This window comes from Coffea arabica, chromosome 11c (assembly GCF_036785885.1).
Source record: "Coffea arabica cultivar ET-39 chromosome 11c, Coffea Arabica ET-39 HiFi, whole genome shotgun sequence".
NCBI lineage: Eukaryota > Viridiplantae > Streptophyta > Magnoliopsida > Gentianales > Rubiaceae > Coffea > Coffea arabica.
The window spans coordinates 39415328-39436708 of record NC_092330.1 but is presented as its reverse complement, the minus strand read 5'-3'; the positions used below and the strand labels follow the sequence as shown (position 1 = coordinate 39436708).

Here is a 21381-nt window from a genome sequence, read left to right as displayed (position 1 = left end):
ATTGGATGAGGCACACGCCCACACACCAGTGTCTATTACTATATCTAAGTCATTTTTATAATTCTACTAGTACTTCTACAATATTTTGATCATATATAAATATAGTATTTTGATTATTTTTTATATTTTATTTGAGTTGATAATTATTTGAAAAATTATTTTATATTGTATCCAAATTACAACTGTATAAATTATCTTTTATTTCACATACAACAATACAGTATATTGTAGAAAGTCTATAATTATTTCAAAAGAAAATTTCTAAATAATTTTCATCTAAACACATAATTCGATCCCTACAGCTAACCTTTTCTTATAAACTGAAAGAGGAAAAATAAAAAAAAATGGGAAAAAAGAAAATGTAATAGCCATGCACGCATGCATTGGCTATACTCTACACTCTTCAAATGCTTATGGTAATAGATTAAACCTCTTGATATCATAAATCCCACAAATGAATACTTTGAAAATTATTCACATTATAGCTAATTTTCACAAAATTGCCATGAGAACTTTCTATAAAAGCAACAAGAATTGGATCAAACACTTCAAAGTCATCCAAAAATCACATAGTTAAAGATTATATGAGCTTACATGCAAGTGCCCTTGTGGCATGGACAATGCGAAATAGAAAATTGCATCTGTGATATGATTCGTGACGGAACTTATGACTCGATCCAAATGTCTTTTATGGCTAGTGGTGCAAAAAATTAGAGGAAAGAAAAAGAAAGTTTGACTGGTTAGAGATGGCGACCTTTGCGTCGGTGGTGGATTACTCAGCCATGCAATGCATAAATGGGCCCGCGATGGAGTCAACAATTAATGGAATTGAGGCCGAGTTAGGTATTGAATTTTTGCCCACAACAGTTGGGTCTTTTTCTTTTTTAATGATATGTTTTTGCCTTTTCACAATGGTATTTTAAACCTTTTATCGGACATGCAGTCTTTCCACTATATACAAACATTTCTTTAGAAAACTCTGCCACAGATTTTGCAGTCCAAGCGGAGATATTCATGTCATTGTGCTAAACGAAATAGTTAAACACACACAAAAAAAAAAGGCAATATGGAAAGGAAAAGATGGAAGGAACAAAAGGGACAAAAGTCATATTCAACTTGTACGTTTAGAATTGTAAACTAATCAAACCTCAGTCGAGTTCATTCAATTAAAGTTCTATAACTTAAATATTTAATCAGTCAAGATCGAGCTCATTACACAAGTTTCCTTGCTATGCGTAATATTTTGTTCTCAATGGAATGAAACCCTTTTTTATTTTTTTTTATGGTATGCTTGAAGTTGGAATGAAACTTCAACTTGAACTTCTGGTGGTTTAGAAGTAAGATAATGCAAATATTGGACGAGGTTGGGAGCTCAACTGCCTTATTATTCCTAAGCAAAGAAAGAAAAAATAAATAGAACCCTTTTCAAATAGCTAATAAATTATTTGAGATAATTTTGTGAAAAAAATTATGTAGCATTTTTTTTATGTGATGTATATGAGACAAAAAAGTGATTAAAAAATATACTATTAATACAAACAAGTCAGTAGTGTGTGTAAATAAGGTGAAAATAACGTGTAATCAAAATACGCTGCTGATTTAGTGGTAAATTAAGGATAATAGGGGCCCCAAATTTGACGCAATTCAAATGTTATTGGATGCACAAATAAGGGTGACCATTGGATTTTTGTTCCTCCTGAGGCTGGAGTGGTTGTGTTGGAGTTGGGGGTGGCAGTTGAAGTAGTGCTTTATAGTGTGCATCTAGATTTCAACACTTGCATCATTCAAGGTGATGGTGTTAAATAGGATGAAGATGTTGAAAGTTGAGAAGAATTTGTCAGACTTGGGGCTTGGTTGGAGGACTTATTAAAGGATAATAATTCTATTCTCCTGGTAGGATCAAGATTAACAAAGAGGCTAGGTTATACATTGGCAAAACAAGCCAAGTTCTCTTAGGTCCCAAAATTAGGGGCTTCTATTCGTTGTATATTCAGCACTAGGGTTGGAAGATAAGAATCATGAGAGAGAGCTATAATTTTTTTTCCCCTATCAAATATAAATAATCTATATTACATATAATGGGAGAGCTTTTTTTTTTTGGTGTAAATAATTCATGTCACTTAATGTTATATATAAAAAAAATTTGCCCTCTAAAGTTAGTTTTTAAATTGCCCTCTAAAGTTCCCTTTTTTTTCTCTACCATGATCTTAAGTATAGGTGAAAACAATAACTTTAAAAAAAAAAAAATAGTTGTATATATGCTTGTTGTGCTAGTTCATGTTTTAGTCGACATTTGCAGGCCACAATTGTAATACAATGTCCTTAATAACTCGAAAGCCACTAAAATAGTTTATGGACACAACAAAACAAAAGTTAATGGACAATTCCCATATAAATTACCTTTTGATTTGGTATGTAACTAAACAAACTAATCGTTGTGTTATCTGTTTTCTACTTGCATATTTCACCTAAATAATTCAGTAGCAAACAGCAAATTTTTGTTCTTTCACACTATTAGTCTCTTGTGTATAAAAAATAAAAATGACACAGTTTTCTGCATTTTTTTTTTTTTTTTACCAAGATAAGACCCCTCTTTTAAGTTTTACCTCCCCTTCCATTAATTCGGCTAATGGTTTTAAAAACCTCATCACAGACAATGGGCCGGTCTCAAATAGCATCGGCCGCAAAAGGACCTCTGGCTCTGGGGAATATCACACTTTGCATGGGCCAGCCTGTGGTTTGCAGGGTAGCTATTGCCTTAGTTCGGGCCAGCCTGCGCCTTGGTCTGGCCATTAGGTTTTTGTTGGGTTCGGCCGTTAGGTTGATCCGTTCTGCATTTACAATTGTGAGTATTTGTTGATCGTTTATTGAATTATTGTAATAGACATGATACCAAGATATCAGTGCTCTTTTTTATTCTAATTTTTTTTTAGTGTAAATGAGAATATTCAAATAGTAACTTTTTAGTTTTATTCCCGCCCTTGAAGTGCTCAATCCAACCCTCCTACCAAATAAATTTCATTTAGATTTGAGATACTATTTTTGAGATATTTTTTAGATATTGTTAGTATTTTAAAGAGATCCTTATATTATATAAGAATGAGTTAAGGGCAAAGATTTCAACTGCAAGGGTCGGGTTATTTTAGAAATATGAGAGTATTTGAAGTGCGATTGGAGTATTGAATATGAATCATTATAATTAATTTGATTTTTTTATAATTACTTAAATGTCTGACACAGACATTTAAAGCTATGAGTAAGTTTAACATGTGGTAGTATTCGATATCTGATTAAACATTGGGTACAATTAAATTCAGGTTGTATTTTAGTGGAATTACATAAAAATCCTTAATAATTTAATTGGATTAACATCCAAGTCTATTAATTTCTTAAAGCCATTTTTATTAGTTATTTGCAAATTTGTGATATATAGATGTTAAGACACAATTAATACTGATTAGTAGAGAAGTTTGGTTTCTTGGCCGTTACTATAGTAACCCCCGTCTATTCAAATTCATTTCATTTACTTATAACTTTATTCCACTACAATCATGTAGTCTATTGAATTCAGATGTTGCTATATTAGTTATTCCCAATTTCCCATTTTGTAACATCTTTTTCAATAGGTATGTTTTATTTAACTAGTCTACTTTTTTTGTTGTAAGAAATCTGTAATCTTGCAAGTTGTACGTGCAATACTTTTTTTTGTGTTTTAATTCAATTGCTCATGTTAGATAGGTTTGACTGGGAGGAGATCACATTTGTTATTTGTTATTTGTGGTTTAGAATAAGTTTATCATCATAAATTTTTTCATTTATAAATTGCATCTAACTCTTTTGTTGTTTTAACTATTAGTTACGGTAATTTTCAAATTGTTTGCTACTTTATTGATGATTCTATTTAGGCAAATTTTCACTTCATTTGATTTGCCAATATGTTTAACTATCTACTTAAAACTATTTGGCTGCAAATCTAAAGTATGTAGTTCATTACTTTTAATTGTTTTCTTGAATTGAGTGGATTAAAATATTTTAGTACTTTTTGAGGTAATTATTCATCTAAATTAGCATGTTAGTTATTGTATATATTTGCAACTAGGTCAAAAACTGATGTTTTCTGATTGTAACCCCTACCAAGAAGAAGATGCTTTGCTATATGTTCTAAATCATACAATAAATCATAATTGATTGATTGGTCAATGTGGATGTTTCATGATAATATGTCATTGGAATCAATATAAATCAAAGAAATTGGCTTGCAAGAACTGAAATTCCACTAGCAATGATTTCTTCAAGTATGCCAATTGTTCAAATCTCACTCATATGACAAGATAATGAGGTGGATTGCCCTCGTATCAAAATCAAATTTAAATTAAATAACAAATTTTAATATCTCTAAAATGCATGAGCAGACATAAGTAAATCTTTTATTCTATTAGATTAGACGCAAAGTGGTTAATCGTGTTTTATAATTATATTTCATTGCATATTATACATTTTTACTCAATATGTAATTTATGATTTTTCTGTTTAATAGCACAGAATAAAATTGTCATACTTTAATTATTATACTACAAAATACTAAATAATTATTATTAACTATCTTTAATTATGGGTATTAAACTCCCGCGCATGGCGCGGGTTTTTTCCCCTAGTATTGTTAATAGATTTGAGATATTGTTAATATTTTTGAGATACTTGTTAAAGAAAAAGTAGCCTAAATTTCATCTAGATTTTGTTTTGCTAAAAAAATAACGCTGTTGTATAAAAAATAAATAGTTATTATATCAAATGACTGAATGAGGTTTCACATATGACTTGAATCTAAACGTGATTAAGGTGTTTTTAACTTTTTATTCATTTGCTTTTTTCCGTTTTTGCCATCAAATTAATGGGCAGTGGTTGTCGATCCGTTTTTTTCGTTTTAGTACCATTTCACATGGCCCGTACTATAAATCAACATGTCGACAGCCGCTGCCCATTAATGCCTTAGATTAGATACACGCATACATGATATAGGGGTGGTTGGGCAGGAGACCGATAATGGCTAAAACGGTAAAACCCCTAGTTCATTTTACACGTGGTTTTACCGACGGCCTGCACCGGATTCGGTTCATGCCCCTGAAGCAAACGATTTGAAAGCGCGGGCACCTCTCTAATGGCCGCTGCTGCTGCCCTCAAAGCTAGCTGTTTTCTCCAGCTGAAACAGAAATCTAACGGCCATTCTTCCCTTCTTCTTCCACGGAGGATCGGCCTTTCAGCAAGGAATACTGTTGGCAGATTATTCAAGCCTCCTATGGCGACCATCATCACCGACCAAGCTGTTGGGCTGTCTGAAACATTCTCAAAACTGAAAAAACAAGGCAAAGTATGCATTTTTACACCATCCCCTTTGCCCCCCTTGCATTGAACGATCATTTTTGTGCTTCTATTGTGACATCTTGCTAGTTTTATATAGCACTTTTTATTCTTGGTTGGGGAAAAGTAAACGGTTATCAACTTTTTTCCTCTGAATCTTGAAACTGGAATAATGAGAGTTCTTTGTTTAGATGGTTGGGTTCAAATTGTGGAGTGGTTTTATTTTTGTTATTGTGGGTTTTCTTATTTCTTGTGTATTGCTGGGGTTGAATTTGTTAAACCCTTCAAAACCCCTAAAGCAAAATGAACGAATGAGCTGTCTCTGGAGTTGTCCTATTCTCTCTTCCTGGTACCTTGTTAAAATGTTTCCTTTACTACATTTAGCTCGAATTTAGGTGTGCAGTCTTCTTAGAGATGTGACTGATAGGAAATTTGGGGGCTTTTATATGTTCTTTCCCGGTACATGTCAATGCTTAGGCGCTCAAAATCATGAAGTTTCAAATGAAAATAGAACTAGTGGGAGGATAATTGGAGGCTGAATACAGCCGGGGGACTTTTGAATATTAACATGATTTTTTTTTAACGAGCATACTTAAATTTTGCAGGTGGCTTTGATAACATATATCACCGCTGGCGATCCTGACCTTTCTACTACTGCTGAGGCATTGAAAGTGCTTGATGCATGTGGTTCTGACATAATAGAGCTAGGGGTACCTTATTCTGATCCATTGGCTGATGGCCCAGTTATACAGGTATAGAATCAGGAAAACATTGATCATTTGTGTTATCTTTTGCCTGTTGTGATTTGACCAACATTAAAATCTGTTCTTGGTACATTTTCTAAGGCTGCTTCAACACGTTCACTAGCCAGAGGGACAAATTTTGATAAGATTATCTCCATGTTGAAGGATGTAAGTCTTTTTGCCACCACCTTACATCTAATTTCTATCCATGTACGCTTGCAAGTTGATGAAGCACTGCCTTGTGACCTCGGGATTCTAACTAAAAATCAACCAAGAGCTGTCAGATTTATCCGAGCCCTGTATTAGAAATGCCCAATGACTTTGTTGTCAATTGTAATTGTTTAAGCTAAAAATTGAACTTTAATTGGATATGTTTGGAAACTTGTCATTAGTATCAGAAGAAATTCTTCTTTGTGTATCATGATTGATAAATGTTTAGTTTTATTTTGGTGGATGTCTTTGGCAGTATCTAAAAATATGCTGTCTTTTCTTTCTCATTCTTCATTGATTTTCCGTTCTCTGTATAGTCTCTTATCCTATTCTCTATTAGCTTTCTGGAGCAGGGGAAGTTGTCAGCATAGTTGAGTAATCAGATTAGTTTTAATTCTCATTCTCCAGTATTGCATTATCATGGCCTTGCAGTTTTCTTGGGTCAGGGCAAATTTGATGTAGGATTTTTTATGTGAGATTAGATGTCCTTTCTCTAGTCTAACATTGCTTTTTCATTGCCCTGCAGGTTATACCTCAGTTATCTTGTCCAATTGCACTATTCTCATATTATAATCCAATACTTAAGCGTGGTGTTGAAAAGTTCATGATCACTGTCAGAGATGCTGGGATACATGGTGAGGAGTAAATTTCGTGTCTTCCTTAAAGCATTTTATATTTTGATCCATAATATAAGAAATAGAAAGGCTAAATCTAATTCAAAACATGACTTGTCTGAGGTCATTTGCTTGAAATGAGAGTATTGGCTGAAATGAAGTCCAATTGTAGTACACTTGACATTGTAACGGCTACTTTAAGATCTTTATTTTGTGCTGTTTGTAACTTAATATATTGCTTTCACTTAGTCACTTTTTTCTGAAATCCTATTCCTGTCTTTGTCTTACCCTATTCCTGTTAATATCTTTGGCTAGTTGTCATGAGTGTTTCATCATCTGATCACACATCCCTCATCTTGTTTAAGTAGAAGAAAGTCAGGCTAGGAAAATATGGAAATGATATAAGTAGGTATAGGCTGAAATCTTTTTCACATTGCTGAGATATCACGCATCAGATCCCTCAACTTTCTTAAGCAGAAGAAAGAAGGGCTAGGGAAGTATCAAATTATATAGGTAGGTTTGGGCAGAAATCTTTTTATCAGCGGTCTAGGAGCCAAAGGCACAAGTGTTGGACATGGTAGCTTTAGTTGCTGATATTGTAACTGCACATCATTGTTGTGATGTGTAGATTGAAATCTTAGTTGCTTTTGGAGTGAAGTTTATTCATGCATAGCGCCTCTTCACATATATGGTGTCAAATGCTTTAGGACTTTGATCTGGATTCTTACAATTGGAGTCTTCCTTTTAGCAATTGTCACTGGTGACTGCCACAAGAGTTAACAGCAAGCCCGATTCTTTTCTTCTTGCTTTTGTACCAAGGATTGTTTTGCTACCGGTACAGGATGCTCAATGAAGTGTACTGTGTGAGCTAAAGATAACCAACCTTGGTCTTCCTTCTGCCTGCTATTATAGGATCCATAAGCACCATAATAAAGATAGTTTCTTCAAAGCTGTAGTGCTTGAAAGTGTTGCTTTTTTCAGTTGTAAATAGAACGGTTTCTCTGTTCTATGTGCTGTTGCCTGTTCAAATGTGCAGTTTTTGTTCAGTTTTGTTGTTTGTGCATGATTTACCTTAATGTTTGAATTACTTTTTCTGCTAACTGTACCTCATTATAATCATACTTTTCTTGTTATTTTTCTTTCCTTTCAGGACTTGTGGTTCCGGATGTACCTCTGGAGGAGACTGAGATATTGAGAAAGGAAGCTACTAAGTATAATCTTGAATTGGTGGGTTTAGACGTCAAAGAGTTTTAGTTTTTGAGAATTTTGGAATAGTTTCCGGTGTGGCTTATGGTTGAGTAAATCATGTATAGAGACGGTTTACTTGCAGTCTCTATGCTGGGATAGAATCGGTTTAATTCTGGCTTTCTAACTCTTTAGGATTTCTTGACTGTTGAATCCACAGCTTTGAATCATTGACTTCTCTTTTATGGAGTGGTTTTCCGAAGAACAGATGAAAGTGTTTATGTACTGAATTATTAGCAGACTCATTGATTTTATGTAGTGAAGTTTATTATGATTGACTATTCATCTGGTTTTTGTTCTTCTTATGTAAGGTGTTGCTGACAACACCCACAACTCCGACAGCTCGAATGAAGGCAATTGCCAAAGCTTCAGAAGGATTTCTCTACCTTGTAAGATCTCTAATATCTTCCTGAAATATTAGTAGGTTTTAGATCCTGGAAAATACTGCATATCTTTTAGAACCTCTCTCCTTTCAGTTGTCTTGGCGATTTTATCATCTGATAATTAAACTCCTGTCTAATTAGATTTTCATAGTATTCTTCTTTATACTGCAATACCTTCCTTAATTCCTCTCTCCCCACCCTCCAACCCCTCACCCAACCCCCAAAAAAAAGAAAAAGAAAAAGGGAATAAAAGCAAAATGGAAAAGAGTCATGTCATTAGGTTTCTCTCTGACTCTGAGTTTCTTTCACTGAGTAGTCACTGCTTCTTTTAAATTATTCTTCACCGGGCACATATTAGTTTGACATTAGCATAGCTGTGGTACTCAAACCCATGTACCTCCTCCAAAAATTCTCCTTAACAATATCATATAGAGAAATAGTCATGCCATAGAGGAACTACTACTGTATATAGACCTTAGCATTGCCTTCCCTAGTTTGCCAATTCCTAGGTTAAATCCAGCTTGCAAATGATTTTTGGGGAGCTATAATGGAAGGGTATCCTATGGTCAGAATTTGCTGAATTTGCAAACTAGTATTTTAGGTTTTGTGGCTATTAACTTTAGTTCAGAAATAAATATACATATTGTAATACGCTGAATGAAGACTAGCATAAGATGTTAAATTTAACACGTGGAGCAATAAACTTTTTGATCTTCTTGAATATCTTATTCTGATAATAAGTACCTGCAACTTTGTCTCAACCGAGGGGATTGATTTCCTAATGGTACCGTACTTCTGTTTGGGAGTTGGGGGGAATCATCATGAAATGGAAAGTAAGAAGAAATGTAAAAGTGTTGTCTTACAATTATCATTTTTCCTACATCTTTGGGTGAAGTATTGGAAAGACAGGAGGGATCCAGCGTAAGCATTTAAGGTTACAGCCTGAGTCTGTGTGTTGCTTGAAATGCAATTTTTTACTATTTCTGCAGCGAAAGCATTTGATATTGGTTCTTCTCTATTATAGGTGAGCTCAGTTGGAGTTACTGGAGCTCGCGCATCTGTGAGCAACCACGTGCAATCTCTCCTAACGGATGTTAAAAAGGTACGTTTTGAATTTGATATTTGTATTGTGTTGCTGCGCTACAAGTCTAAGAGTAGATTCCAGAGTATGAGAAGGTTCTGACAATTTCAGATTTAAGTTTGAACTTGTAGCTATATCAGCTTGGTCCAAAAGGGTGTAGGAAATATGCAATCTGAAAGCCAGAATGTGATTTCAGCTCTGCAATTGAATCTTGTCCTCCAAATTGAGTTCTGATTTATTGTAAATTCAGTACACTAGCTGAACTATTTATACCTTTTACTAAGCCGGCAAACTCTTTTTACAGGCAACAAATAAGCCAGTAGCAGTTGGTTTTGGAATATCAAAACCTGAGCACGTCAAACAGGTGGGACTTCTGACACAAAACTTTCCAAGAAACATGAATCTCTAGGACTGGAACATTTGTTGCTGGCCATTAACTTGTATTTATTTCAGGTGGCCGGATGGGGAGCAGACGGGGTGATTGTTGGCAGTGCCATGGTAAGAATACTAGGCGAGGCAAAATCTCCTGAAGAAGGCTTGAAAGAGTTAGAAAGCTTCACCAAGTCACTAAAAGCTGCACTATAGAGATGAAGCTATTGTTGCTAGATCGCGTCTTGTAGCTTTTCCTATCAAATTTAGAGAATTGAAGGCCATTGTGATTTTCAAAATTTGTTTTTAATTGAGACAAATCATAGAAAATTTTCAGTTAAATAGACCAGATTTTGATAGTTGCTGCATTCGAACATACAACTACAAAAGGGTCCATCGAAGACTTTCAATTGCCTGCCATTGCAAATCACTATGCTACATGGATTAAGGGATCCTCTTAAGTGACAGTAGTAATTGTAACATAATAAATATAGACATTCATACAAGAAGTAAGATTACAACAGATATTGTCCCTTATTGAAATTTGAGCAAAGTAATTGTGTTTATTTCTACACACATTGTTTTTGGGTTTTAACATCTACTCCGGACTTTCTTTAAAGTTAGAAAGTCCATAAACAGAATTGGAATAAAAAATCTTCAAGTGAAAAAGAACTTAGAAAGGACTATAGTTACATACACAGGAAAAAGCTCAACATGATTAATTAACAATGTTATGCGCAAACATTGTTGAATTTGTCAGAGCCACTGCTAAAAAGAAGCTCCATACGGCAAATCACCTGGCACAGATTGTATGCGATGCCATAGATATATCATGTGAATACTCCAGCGAGATTTTAAGGTCCACTCACAAAATACTCAAACCGATGCTTAAGGTGCACTTACAAAATACTTGTACCAATACATTGTACTATTACTCACAAACCTGTCAGTCACACGACGTTGTTGAAGGACAGACACAACTATTAGAATTCCTAAAATGAGGTTGCCATCAATTAGTCGTGACTCCACTCAACTAATTAGTCGGCCCAGATTACAGCTCCCACTTGTACAAAGCCAATTCTTTTGCCATTTGCCTCTCCCCTCGACTATAAGCAGTGGTAGGTGCCACAGAATGCAGCAGCTCCGACTTGTACAAGCCAAAGCTTCTAACACTTAACAAAATACTTGTACCAATAAAATTTACTACTGCTTGGCAAACGTGTTTAATCTCGTGTTGGAGGTATTATCAGCAGGGGCAGCTGCCGATCCTGATTTGAGTTTTATTCTTTTGCCGTCAAAATTAGTAGAGCAGTGGTAGTTGCACTTGCCACAGATTGCAACTCCCACTTGTACAAGACAAAGCTTTTAACGTTCTCTGATTTGTGTGATTCTGTGCTGCCAACAGTTTTGGCAATGGCTGCAGCAAATCACAAACTTGCAGTTATCATCAAGAACCCATTGGACAAGGAGGAATTCCTCCTCATAAAACAAACTCCACCTCCAAAATTCAATGACCCTGAGGATGATTCCTTTGTTGATACTGACCTCTGGGACTTGCCTTCTACTCAGTTAACTCCACTATCAGAATCTGATCAACTATTACATTAAAAAATATCCATAAAAACCCGTGAATTTTCTTCCTCAGATAAGATTAATTTAAGCGAATTTGATTTTAATTCAGCTCTCAATCAGGTATATTTTCTCTCACCTCACCTCAACTGAAGTTCATCTTTTCCTTTATTAAACTACACTTTTTGGGATTATTTAGTTAAACTGTTTTATGCAACTTCATACTTTTTCTTGGATTGTTCGGTTCTGGAAATGATTGGGGATGGAAAGTAGTGCAGATTTTTTTATGCTTTCAGATTTCTTGCATCTTTTATAACCGAGAATTAGAATTGGACTCTGAAATAGAGTATTGCTGATGCGTTTACGTGTATTGGAGTTCCCAAGTACAAAGTTTGAATTTTGACCAATTTTAAAATTTGTTTCTGTCATCTAAACATTAGACTATAGGAAATTCAAAATGTGGGCATTGTTTTGTAGTTTTTACATACCTTCTTTGAAATCGTTGGGTTGCTTATTGTAAATTATTTCCTATAATTTTGCCTTAAATAGATATGCATTTTTGCTGGTTGTGCAGCTTCTTATGCTTATTATTGTTTTAAATGTAGGCATTGGAGCAAGTAGGATATGGGTCAGCCAGGGAGGTAGAGTGGGAATTCTGGAAGTGTCTAGAGGAGCCTGATTTTGGGCCTGGTTTGCCTATTAAGACAGTGTACATTGTTGGAAATTTAGGGTCTCAAGACGGGAAGCTGAAAGGTTTGCTAGCGAAAATTCCTTAGAAAACTTGTATTCAATTCCTGCAGGCTTAAAAGCAATGAATTAATTGGTTCAGGCTAAATGCTGTGAATATGTTAATCATAGGGAAGCAAACTTCCTTATATGAAACTGTAACTTTTGTAATTTGTCTGCCCTGTATAATTCCCCTTCTCTCAGTTTTCTCTTGAATGAGTAAATGAGAGTATTTTTGTAATATTAGTTCTACATGGGACAACTGTGTAAGCATCAATCTATCACCAGAAACAGTCAGGTAAAATTTTGCTCTATGTATGTTGAAAGTTTTCTTCAATCTAATGATAACAAATAGCATTCTCATCATTGAGATATTGCCAATCTGATAAGGTTGATTTTCATCTTTATAGCTTGTATTTTGCTACCAAATCTCAAAGTTCTGTCCTATGATGTCAGTACTATTACTTCAGAAAAACTAGTATTCTTTTGATGAGTATACATTCAGTTGTCCAACAATTCTTGATTCCACAATTTGTATGGTGTCAGATCCCTTGCATACATTCCATCTTATAAATAAAACAAAAAAGATTCAAGCATCTTTGCAGAGATAAATAATGCAAGTTATGAACTGTTCACAGAGGTTTGCAAGTGGATAAGAATGGAGAATTGCCTTGAAATGCTTCTTGAAGTGAAGCCCAACAGTGATCGTGTGGGACCATTGGCTGTTCTTGGCCTCCTAAATGACATGGCACCATCTGAAAGTTGGAAAGTTCCTCCTACCTCACATTGTCAGGTCTTTTATTTAATTTGAATATCTTTTCGCTAGTTCATTGTTAATGACTAGTTCAATATAGGAATACTGGTTGCTTGAAATTTCTGCACAGTGATTCTTCTGAATATTTCAAATTGGAAGTTTTAGCAAAAAATTTCATATCTACTTCAAGTATGTTGGTGTGAAGTTTGTTTTGTGATTACAAGTGTAGTTGCTTGTTTTGCTTAATCAGTATAGCTTGTGACTATATGACCTTGCTCTATGCTTTTTAGGAGTACCCTCCAGGTCTGAAGCTTGTACCGATGGGGAGTAGGACAGGGAAACCATTTCGAACTACGAACTTGGTTATCTTTGTGCCCGGAAATAAAACTGACAGCTCTAGTAATAATAGCTTTATTGCTTGTGGTGATGCATTAATTGTAGACCCTGGATGCAGCTCTGCTTTTCACAGAGAGGTAAACTTAATGGACCATTCCTATAGTTATTAAGCACGTTTTGCTTGTTTTGTCAAAGCAACGAGAATTAACTTCTTGAATTATGACAGTAATTTCTACCAAATTCAGTGTCCTACGGTCTGCTGATCTTAATCTGAAGCAATGCAAATGCAACAGTTCCTGAATTTGTTTCTAGGGAAAATCAGAATGTTTAGAATTGGACCTAACTAAATACCTTCAATTATTATATCATTAACATGATTCTCCTGTGAGCTTGTAATCCAAGTAATATAGTCAAACAGTCCTGAATTGGCAGGTCTTTAGGTTTAAGCCTTTAAAAATATGAGGGGGAGGTTGATGAAATTATAGTCTTGTCTTGCAAAGGACATAGGGAGGTAAAATATTAAAAGCCCATTAAAAATGTCATGTTTTTCTTTTTTAAACTTCCCATTTAATTTCATTGGCCTCTATATTTCCCCACAAGGATGGCGACAAATTTTACTTAGTAGGGACCTGAAATGTACTCATGAAATTCTTGGTTGATTTTATTACTACATGACAGAGTCAGCTATTACAGGGCAAAGTAAAATTGACCAGTGGAGTTGTTGGAACAAGACGAATAGAACTGGAGTAATAGAGCATCAATAATAATGGAGATTAGTCCAAACTTGTCTTTTCTCTTAATTAGAACTGGATCAACCATTATTTAGAAACTTGCTTGTTTATTTGTTTGTCATTTTTGATTCTCCATCATAATGATCTTTGCATCTTCAGCTTGAAGAAATTATTGCTGCTTTGCCAAAAAAGTTGGTTGTCTTCGTGACCCATCACCATCATGACCATGTCGATGGTAAGCAGTTGAATAGGTTTGTCCAGCTTAATGTATATATCTTTATTATACTGCTCTTCCTCCTCTAAGTCTCTGATTTTCTGATGTGCTTGGATGTCATTTTCTCCTAGAGACCTTGTAACGTGTTACTTTTCATGATTAGATCTTCTATCTGTGTCAGTGTCTTACTTGCGCAAATAAACCACATGTATCTGCATGTCTTCTGTTTTCATTGTTTAATTTTGCTTCTTTGAACATGATCAAGGGAAGTTAAACAAAAAATCAGTTTCTTCTCTATTGGACCTTTTTTTAACATTTTGTTAGCTGAAAACTGCAGCTCCAGCACCTGCTCCATATGTTTTGCTATTCTTGATTCAGCTTAAAGACCCTGTCTATGTGGATAATAGGATAAAATGATATTTCTGCATTTTGACTTTGGAGTCATCACTAAATCAGAAAACTTAGTGAATGACGAACTCACAATTCCTCAAAGTCGACTTAGAATCATCTTTTGCAGTTGAACTTTGTTTCTGAATTTGATCTTGTTTGCTGTAATGAATAAAAGGAGTGATTACCGGTCATCATGTTTCATTTCAGGTCTTTCTGTGGTTCAGAAGTGCAATACTGGTGCTACCCTCTTGGCTCATGAAAATACTATACGTCGAATTGGAAAAGGTCAGGATTTCATTTTTTGTTAGTTTTGCACAGCTTGTGCCCTGGAATGGTGGCCACATTCATGAAAACTTCTACTTCAGTACCTAACTATAACAGAAAGTGCCATTTTATGCTAGGCTCAAATTTGATGTCAGATTTTCAACTAGTATTCTTTGAGTTTCATTGCACTTCAAAATGACAGTCCTTGCTTGTTGGAATGCACTTGTATTGAGCTGACTATGGTTTTGAAGTTTCGGAAGTAGCATTTGGCAGTTGGAGACTTGGAGTTCTTTTTATTTGGTCTATTGTGTGATTAGAAAAAACTCCATTGGAGTTCTTCAGTATATATAGCTGTTGGAGCTCTTTTGGATATATGTTTAGAAAAAACCCTATCACTGTGCCTATGACATTCCAGAAAGAGAATTATCCAAGGATTTGCTTAAGAATCTATTCTTGGCGAAGGAGCCATATTTGAATTTCATTGATATTGTAAAGTGTTTTCCAAGATTTGTGGGTCACGGGAAGTATAAACTATTCTAAATTAAAAACTTGACTAGGACAAACAGAGTTTCCTTCATTCAGTAATAAATTTTCTTCCTCACATTGACTTGAATATTAATGCAGATGATTGGTCTCTTTCTCATGTTGCTGTTTCTGGTTCTGAAGAGGTCTACATTGGTGGTCAGCTACTGCGAATCATACATGCACCAGTAATTTTCATTCAAAAGCTCTGTGCATCTGAATATGCTAATGGGCTTAACTTTTTTAAATTGAAATTTCAGCTACAGGATGCTTCTATTATTTTCCGTTTTCCCTTCAGTAGTAGGGGAACTGTTGTTTGAAACATTTAATACCATGATGATCCGTCTAATTGATCTGACCCGATGGTTCACATCAATATTTTCCTCAATTGAAATAAGAAATTACACCTGTAAAAAATGCCAAGATATAATATTCCAACAAAACTTTATCTTTCTGTGTGGGACAAATTGCCACTGCTAGTGACATAAGGTCAAAAGCCCAATTCAAAGAATCTTGAGAAATAAACTTTTAGCAGGTCTGTTTGTCAAGAAACACTCAGAAATGTTTGTTTCAACTATTTCTTTTCTGGGATTATTTGAGTTGCACAAGTTAGTTAAATCATGTCAGAATACAATGGAAAAAATAGTAAACTTTGAACTGGTTGACTTCGTTTGAAGGATGGATTACTTGATTTAATGGCCTCTATCCTTCATGTAATCCTAGTCATTATGAGACATATATTTCTGCAGTCATGGTTTGTAGTGTTCTTGTTTGATATAATATGTGATTAGCTGCATGCATCATTACATTGTTTGTTTCATTTGAGAGATAATGAAGCAGCCATTGTCCCAGTGACATTGGTCGCGGTACCAACAATTAGACTTTACCCTATCACTGTTGGTCCAAGTATATGTAATACTTTGGTTGACTGAAACAGTTATTTTCTGGACAAGGTCTTTGAAGTGGTGACTTGCCTTAGCTTAGTTGTGGTCTGCCCTCTTTGACAATCTGTATTCTCTGATGTCAAAGTAAGATCTAGCATGCTTCCTGATTGAGTAGTTTATCAGCAGAACAATTGCCTGCATTTGGTGTAAAATCCATGATGGTGCATTAGTTTCTTAGATGAAACACATCCAACTCTTTACTTGTAATGGCTGTTTTACTTTTATTCTGCTGCTAATTTAGATAAAAAGTGTCTTGAAAGTCTGTTCTAGAATTAGTGTTGAAAAAGCTTCTTTCAATTGTAACTTCCTGATGAAACTACATACATATGAGGCAGTAACTTTAGTTAGTCCTAAATAGAGGTCAGGTTCACTACTCTCTGTTTTAGTTAGGACCAGTTTTAAATCAGGGTAATCCTGTATTAAGCTGCTACATGGCCTGAAATAGAGGGCTTTAGCCATGCCTTCCATTACCTGATAGGTCATGAAGGTTATATTTATTTTGTCAGTTCACAGGACTGCTACATAGAAAATAAGCATAAAGGATCTTCTGTCCCACTTCTTGTACCATTTCCTGTCCCGACATCTATTAAATCACCATATATCCCTCATGAACGTCCTTTTTTAATGAATTTTCTTTTTTTTTTCTGTTATATATTGTTATTTAGTCTGTTATTTTTTTGTATTTTACCCTATAAGTAACTGTTGGAACTTAAAGGGACAAGAAAAAGAATTAAAATGAGATCTTCATGAAGTTTATATGACAATTTAATAAATGTTGGGACAAGAAATGGTACAGGAAGTGGGACAAAAGATCCTTCACAGAAAATAAGGAACTGTAAGGTTAAAGAAAGTGGATTTGTCAGTTTGCTGGAATGCTACATGGAAACTAAAGAACTGTAAAGTTACTACCATCAGCTCCACTTTCTTCTTTTGTTATTAATTTTTGCATGATGAAGTATGAAAAGAGAAAGCAATTCATATTGCTCATCTCTTATCACATGGTGATGTTCTGAGGTCTGCTTTGCTTTCTAATATCGTAGCATCTTAAGTAATTCTTTGAACTATTATTGAATTGTTATTGGTGTTCTTGAGGAAGTAATACCTTGAATGAGATATATGGATTTCAGATGGATTTCTTAGGCATGGTAAATTCTCTGATGTTTGCTTCATGATGTCTTTATTCAAGTTCCAAATTTCTTATTCTGGTGCTCTTGGATTCTTGTTGTAAAACCAGTAATATCAACTGAAGTTCCACCTCTTTGGAACTAATCAAATACATGATCTTTGTTGATGTAAAATATTCCTTATTCAGGGACACACAGATGGCCATATGGCATTGCTTCACGTCAGCACTAATTCGTTGATTGTTGGTGATCATTGCGTGGGGTACGGTTCAGAAGAAGACACTTGTATTGGAGCAATATTATTATTACAGTTCACATTCCACATCTAGTTCATGTGATGTTGAATTTTACCATTATTTTGTTGTTTCGTATAGCCTTTCATAGTCTCTGCTCTAACTCCTTTTCTGGAATATGCTGAAGGGTTGCATCTGATGATTTTCAGCCTTTCATTATTCTCTGATGTTTGCTTCATGATAATTTTCAGGCAAGGAAGTGCCGTGTTGGATGTGACATCTGGTGGAAATATGACTGTAAGTTTAGTTAATGTATTTGGTTCTCCAATTAGAGTGATGTCCATGTTAAGCAAAAAGTTTCGCCCGCATTACCTTTGATTTGATATTCTTGTTGATTTGATTGTGGCTCCATTTTCATGGCATGATATGCTAATATTTTCTTGGGTTTACAAGTGGTTTTTGTTCAGTTCTAAAGGGTGCTCAGTGGAAATACTTTTCTACTGTCAAATACATTGCAAAAGAGTCATGGGTGATCCATAGGTTCAATTTGGTCATGATTCACCTATTCCTAAATAAACCATTATGCAGAATGTACCTGATTCTGTTTTGAATCTTCTTCCCATTGGAGGAAAATGAGATCCTCTTTAGTCTTTGCTGGAGGTTATGTTTTTAATTTCTTGGAATTGAACAAATTTGCATTACTTTTCTTAGGTTGGGTAAACTTCTTTTTCTTCAGTTACAATTCAAGGTGCCCAGCTGTCAAAATCTCAAGGAATTCAGATGATCCTTGATTATCAAAACAAGAAGCGATGAATCTGTCTTTCCTTTCCTGTTCTATTTTTCCACAATACAGAATGGACAATATTTTAAAAACACATCTTCCTTAAAAATCTGAGATTGGAATAATCAAAGAGGTGGGATAATCAATAATAGCAACCTTGATATTTTAACTACTACCAATGCACATTGTTTTGATTTTAGTTGAATTTTATTTTACACTATAATATGATGGAGGTAAAGCATGCAGTATATCAGAATAGGATTTCCATCCTTGCGAGTGTGTTATTGCTTGGGTTGTTTTTCTTCTTTCAATGGAAATCATTTGGATCATGAGATTCCTAGTTTTTGTGCAGGAATATTTCCGGACAACATACCTATTTATCGATCTCTCTCCACACAATTTAATTCCCATGCACGGAAGAATTAATTTGTGGCCAAAACACATGCTCTGTGGCTATCTCAAGTATGTTTCACCTTTGCTTGTGCAATACTACATCTGCGTTTATGTCTGGGGCAGTAGGTGAACAGTGTGGGCAAAGAGATTAACTCAGACTTGGATATTATCGCGTTGGAAAGAGATTATTTTTTCAGCCATATATGCATATGAGATCAATAGCAGTGGCAGCACAATCATCTCACATGTTAAAAAAAAATGATAATGTATTATATTTAGGACTGAATTCTAATAGGATATTGGTTTCAATTCTCAGGAATCGAAGAAATCGAGAGTCAACCATCTTGAAATCCATAGAAGATGGAGCCAAAACATTGTTTGACATTGTTTCCTACACTTATGCTGAAGTTGATCGCAGTTTTTGGATTCCTGCTGCATCAAATGTGAAGCTACATGTGGACCACCTTGCAGAGCAGGATAAGTTACCAAAGGTATTGCGCGTCTTGCTTTCAAAAATTCATGTATCAGCTCCATCCTGGAGTCCTCAGCTTTCGCTAATGACTAATGAGCTAAGATACAGTCATCGGTGTTGCCAGCCTATTATTCTCAGCTGAAGATGTTTTGCTCCTTTAGTTTGTCAATTAGCTTAGTTTTTTAAGGGAAAGAAATGATATGCTCCTCGCGGGTTTATTGGTGCATGGAACATGCCAGTAACTGATAAAGCAGATTTACAGTAAGTTAGTGAATCCATCACCACCAGACTACCATGATTTGACTTTTTGTTCAAGTAGTCTTTAGCTACCTAATCGGAGAAAAGATGGCCTAGGAAAGTATCTATGTAATGGACAAGATCTTGTTCTTTCCCATGATTGCAAGGCACATTAAAAGGGACATGCTGCCCCATTTTCTACATATATAGCATGACTTAAAAATTGATGCAAGTTAATTTCCGCAAAGCATTAGATTGGAAGAAGCATGTAACGTGAGAAAACACAGCAAGTAGGATACAAGTAGTAAAGATGTTGGTTTTTTTTTAAAAATTTTTTTTATTATAGATGTTGGTTGTTAGGCTTACTTCACAAGAAACTTGAAAGCGTATTATCCATGGAGTGCTGGGTTGAGGAGATATTGATGGGTTTAATCATCTTCGAGACAGATTGTAATTTTGTTGCTTATTCCTAGCCAAAGAAATGAAAAATAAATCTGTTACTTGTACCTTCTTCTACAGAATGTTTTATTATTATTTTAGATGTTACTTCACTGATGGCAATGCTTTTCCATTGGGGCCTGTTTAGTAAATTACATAAACACGTCTAAGCATACATTGTTCCAGTGGAATTTATGATTCTTACAGGAAATGTCGGACCTCCTAAACATTTGAGCTTTATACAAGATTTTGTCAATCAGCTTTCCTTACTTAGAAAATTTATGTTTTCGCTTATTATCCTTGAAGGTATAATTAACTGTGAAGTGCTAGATTCAACAAGTGTCTTGCACGACTTCCTTTTCATTATGCCACTAACAATTTCATGCGTAAGAAGAGCTCAAAATTTTCCTTTGTGCAGGAGTTCTCTTTAGAGAACTTTAAGTGCAGTTTTGCTGAATTTTTTGACCATGTGAGCAAAATATGAACCACTGTGAAAGCTGCTCTTCTGGGACCTGCTATACAGAATATCTAGGCTAGACAACTGTTGTATTATGGACAGCTACTGCTCTAGGATCTGCTAGATTTGATTGCAATATTGTAACCATACTGGCCAAACTAGACCTTTCCTTTTATTTTAAAGAGTTGGGTATGGATTCTCAGTTCTTGCTGGTATGACCTGCTTTCCTATCTGTAGGAATTTTCGATTCAGAGGTTCCAAAATTCATGCCGGCTTCATTTTCTATCCCGTTGGATGTGGGCATACTTAAGAAGTGGAAGCTTCCCAATAAGGCATTATATTGCAAGGACAGCAGAAATCGTTGGGGCCGCAGCTATCGTAGGTCTCGCTGCAATGTATTTTTCCAGGAACAAACTCGATCATAACTGACCACTATCACATGACTGTCATTTGCATTCCTGGTAAAGTGATAGAAAAACTACTAGATTACTTAGACATTTTCCATCTTATACGATAAACAGAAGCAGTCAAAAGATGGCAAATATTTGTCATGTTACACTAGCTACAAATGTATTCTGGTTGGAGTTGCATGAAGTACAGTATTTGAACAGCTAAAGAATTAGTACATTGCCATTTTAGCAGCAGAAAGCATATTTACTACTTGGAACTCTCTCTCTCTCTCTCAGCCACACACAGACAGAGAGTATGCCAGTCATTATGTTATTTTCCTTTCTTTTACGGTTGAAAACACTTTCCATGTGCCTATCCTTGCTTGTTTTTGCTCTCTAGATCT

The 21381-nt window shown here is 35.1% G+C and overlaps 1 protein-coding gene and 1 non-coding gene across 2 annotated transcripts; both read left to right on the top strand.

The window, feature by feature from the left end:
- Positions 1-4983: 4983 nt before the first annotated feature.
- LOC113717235 (tryptophan synthase alpha chain-like) lies at positions 4984-10362 on the top strand. The gene is made up of 9 exons (XM_027241952.2): positions 4984-5368; positions 5964-6110; positions 6204-6269; positions 6838-6946; positions 8076-8152; positions 8482-8559; positions 9578-9655; positions 9939-9998; positions 10088-10362. The coding sequence occupies exons 1-9, from the start codon at positions 5159-5161 to the stop codon at positions 10217-10219; spliced, it is 957 nt and encodes a 318-aa protein (XP_027097753.1). The 5' UTR covers positions 4984-5158; the 3' UTR covers positions 10220-10362.
- Positions 10363-11267: 905 nt separating this feature from the next.
- On the top strand, positions 11268-21255 carry LOC113716965 (uncharacterized). Its single transcript, XR_011823132.1, has 12 exons — positions 11268-11695; positions 12178-12325; positions 12937-13091; positions 13343-13525; positions 14279-14354; positions 14931-15008; positions 15612-15697; positions 17766-17839; positions 18062-18107; positions 18944-19053; positions 19301-19475; positions 20826-21255. It is a non-coding gene; the product is annotated as an uncharacterized protein (transcript).
- The last annotated feature ends 126 nt before the right edge of the window (positions 21256-21381 follow it).

Coding starts and splice junctions, on each gene's coding strand:
- LOC113717235 (XM_027241952.2), top strand. CDS start 5,159: ATGGCCGCTGCTGCTGCCCTCAAAGCTAGCTGTTTTCTCCAGCTGAAA. Junction 6,111..6,203: donor CTGATGGCCCAGTTATACAG/GTATAGAATCAG, acceptor ACATTTTCTAAG/GCTGCTTCAACACGTTCACT. Junction 6,270..6,837: donor TTATCTCCATGTTGAAGGAT/GTAAGTCTTTTT, acceptor ATTGCCCTGCAG/GTTATACCTCAGTTATCTTG.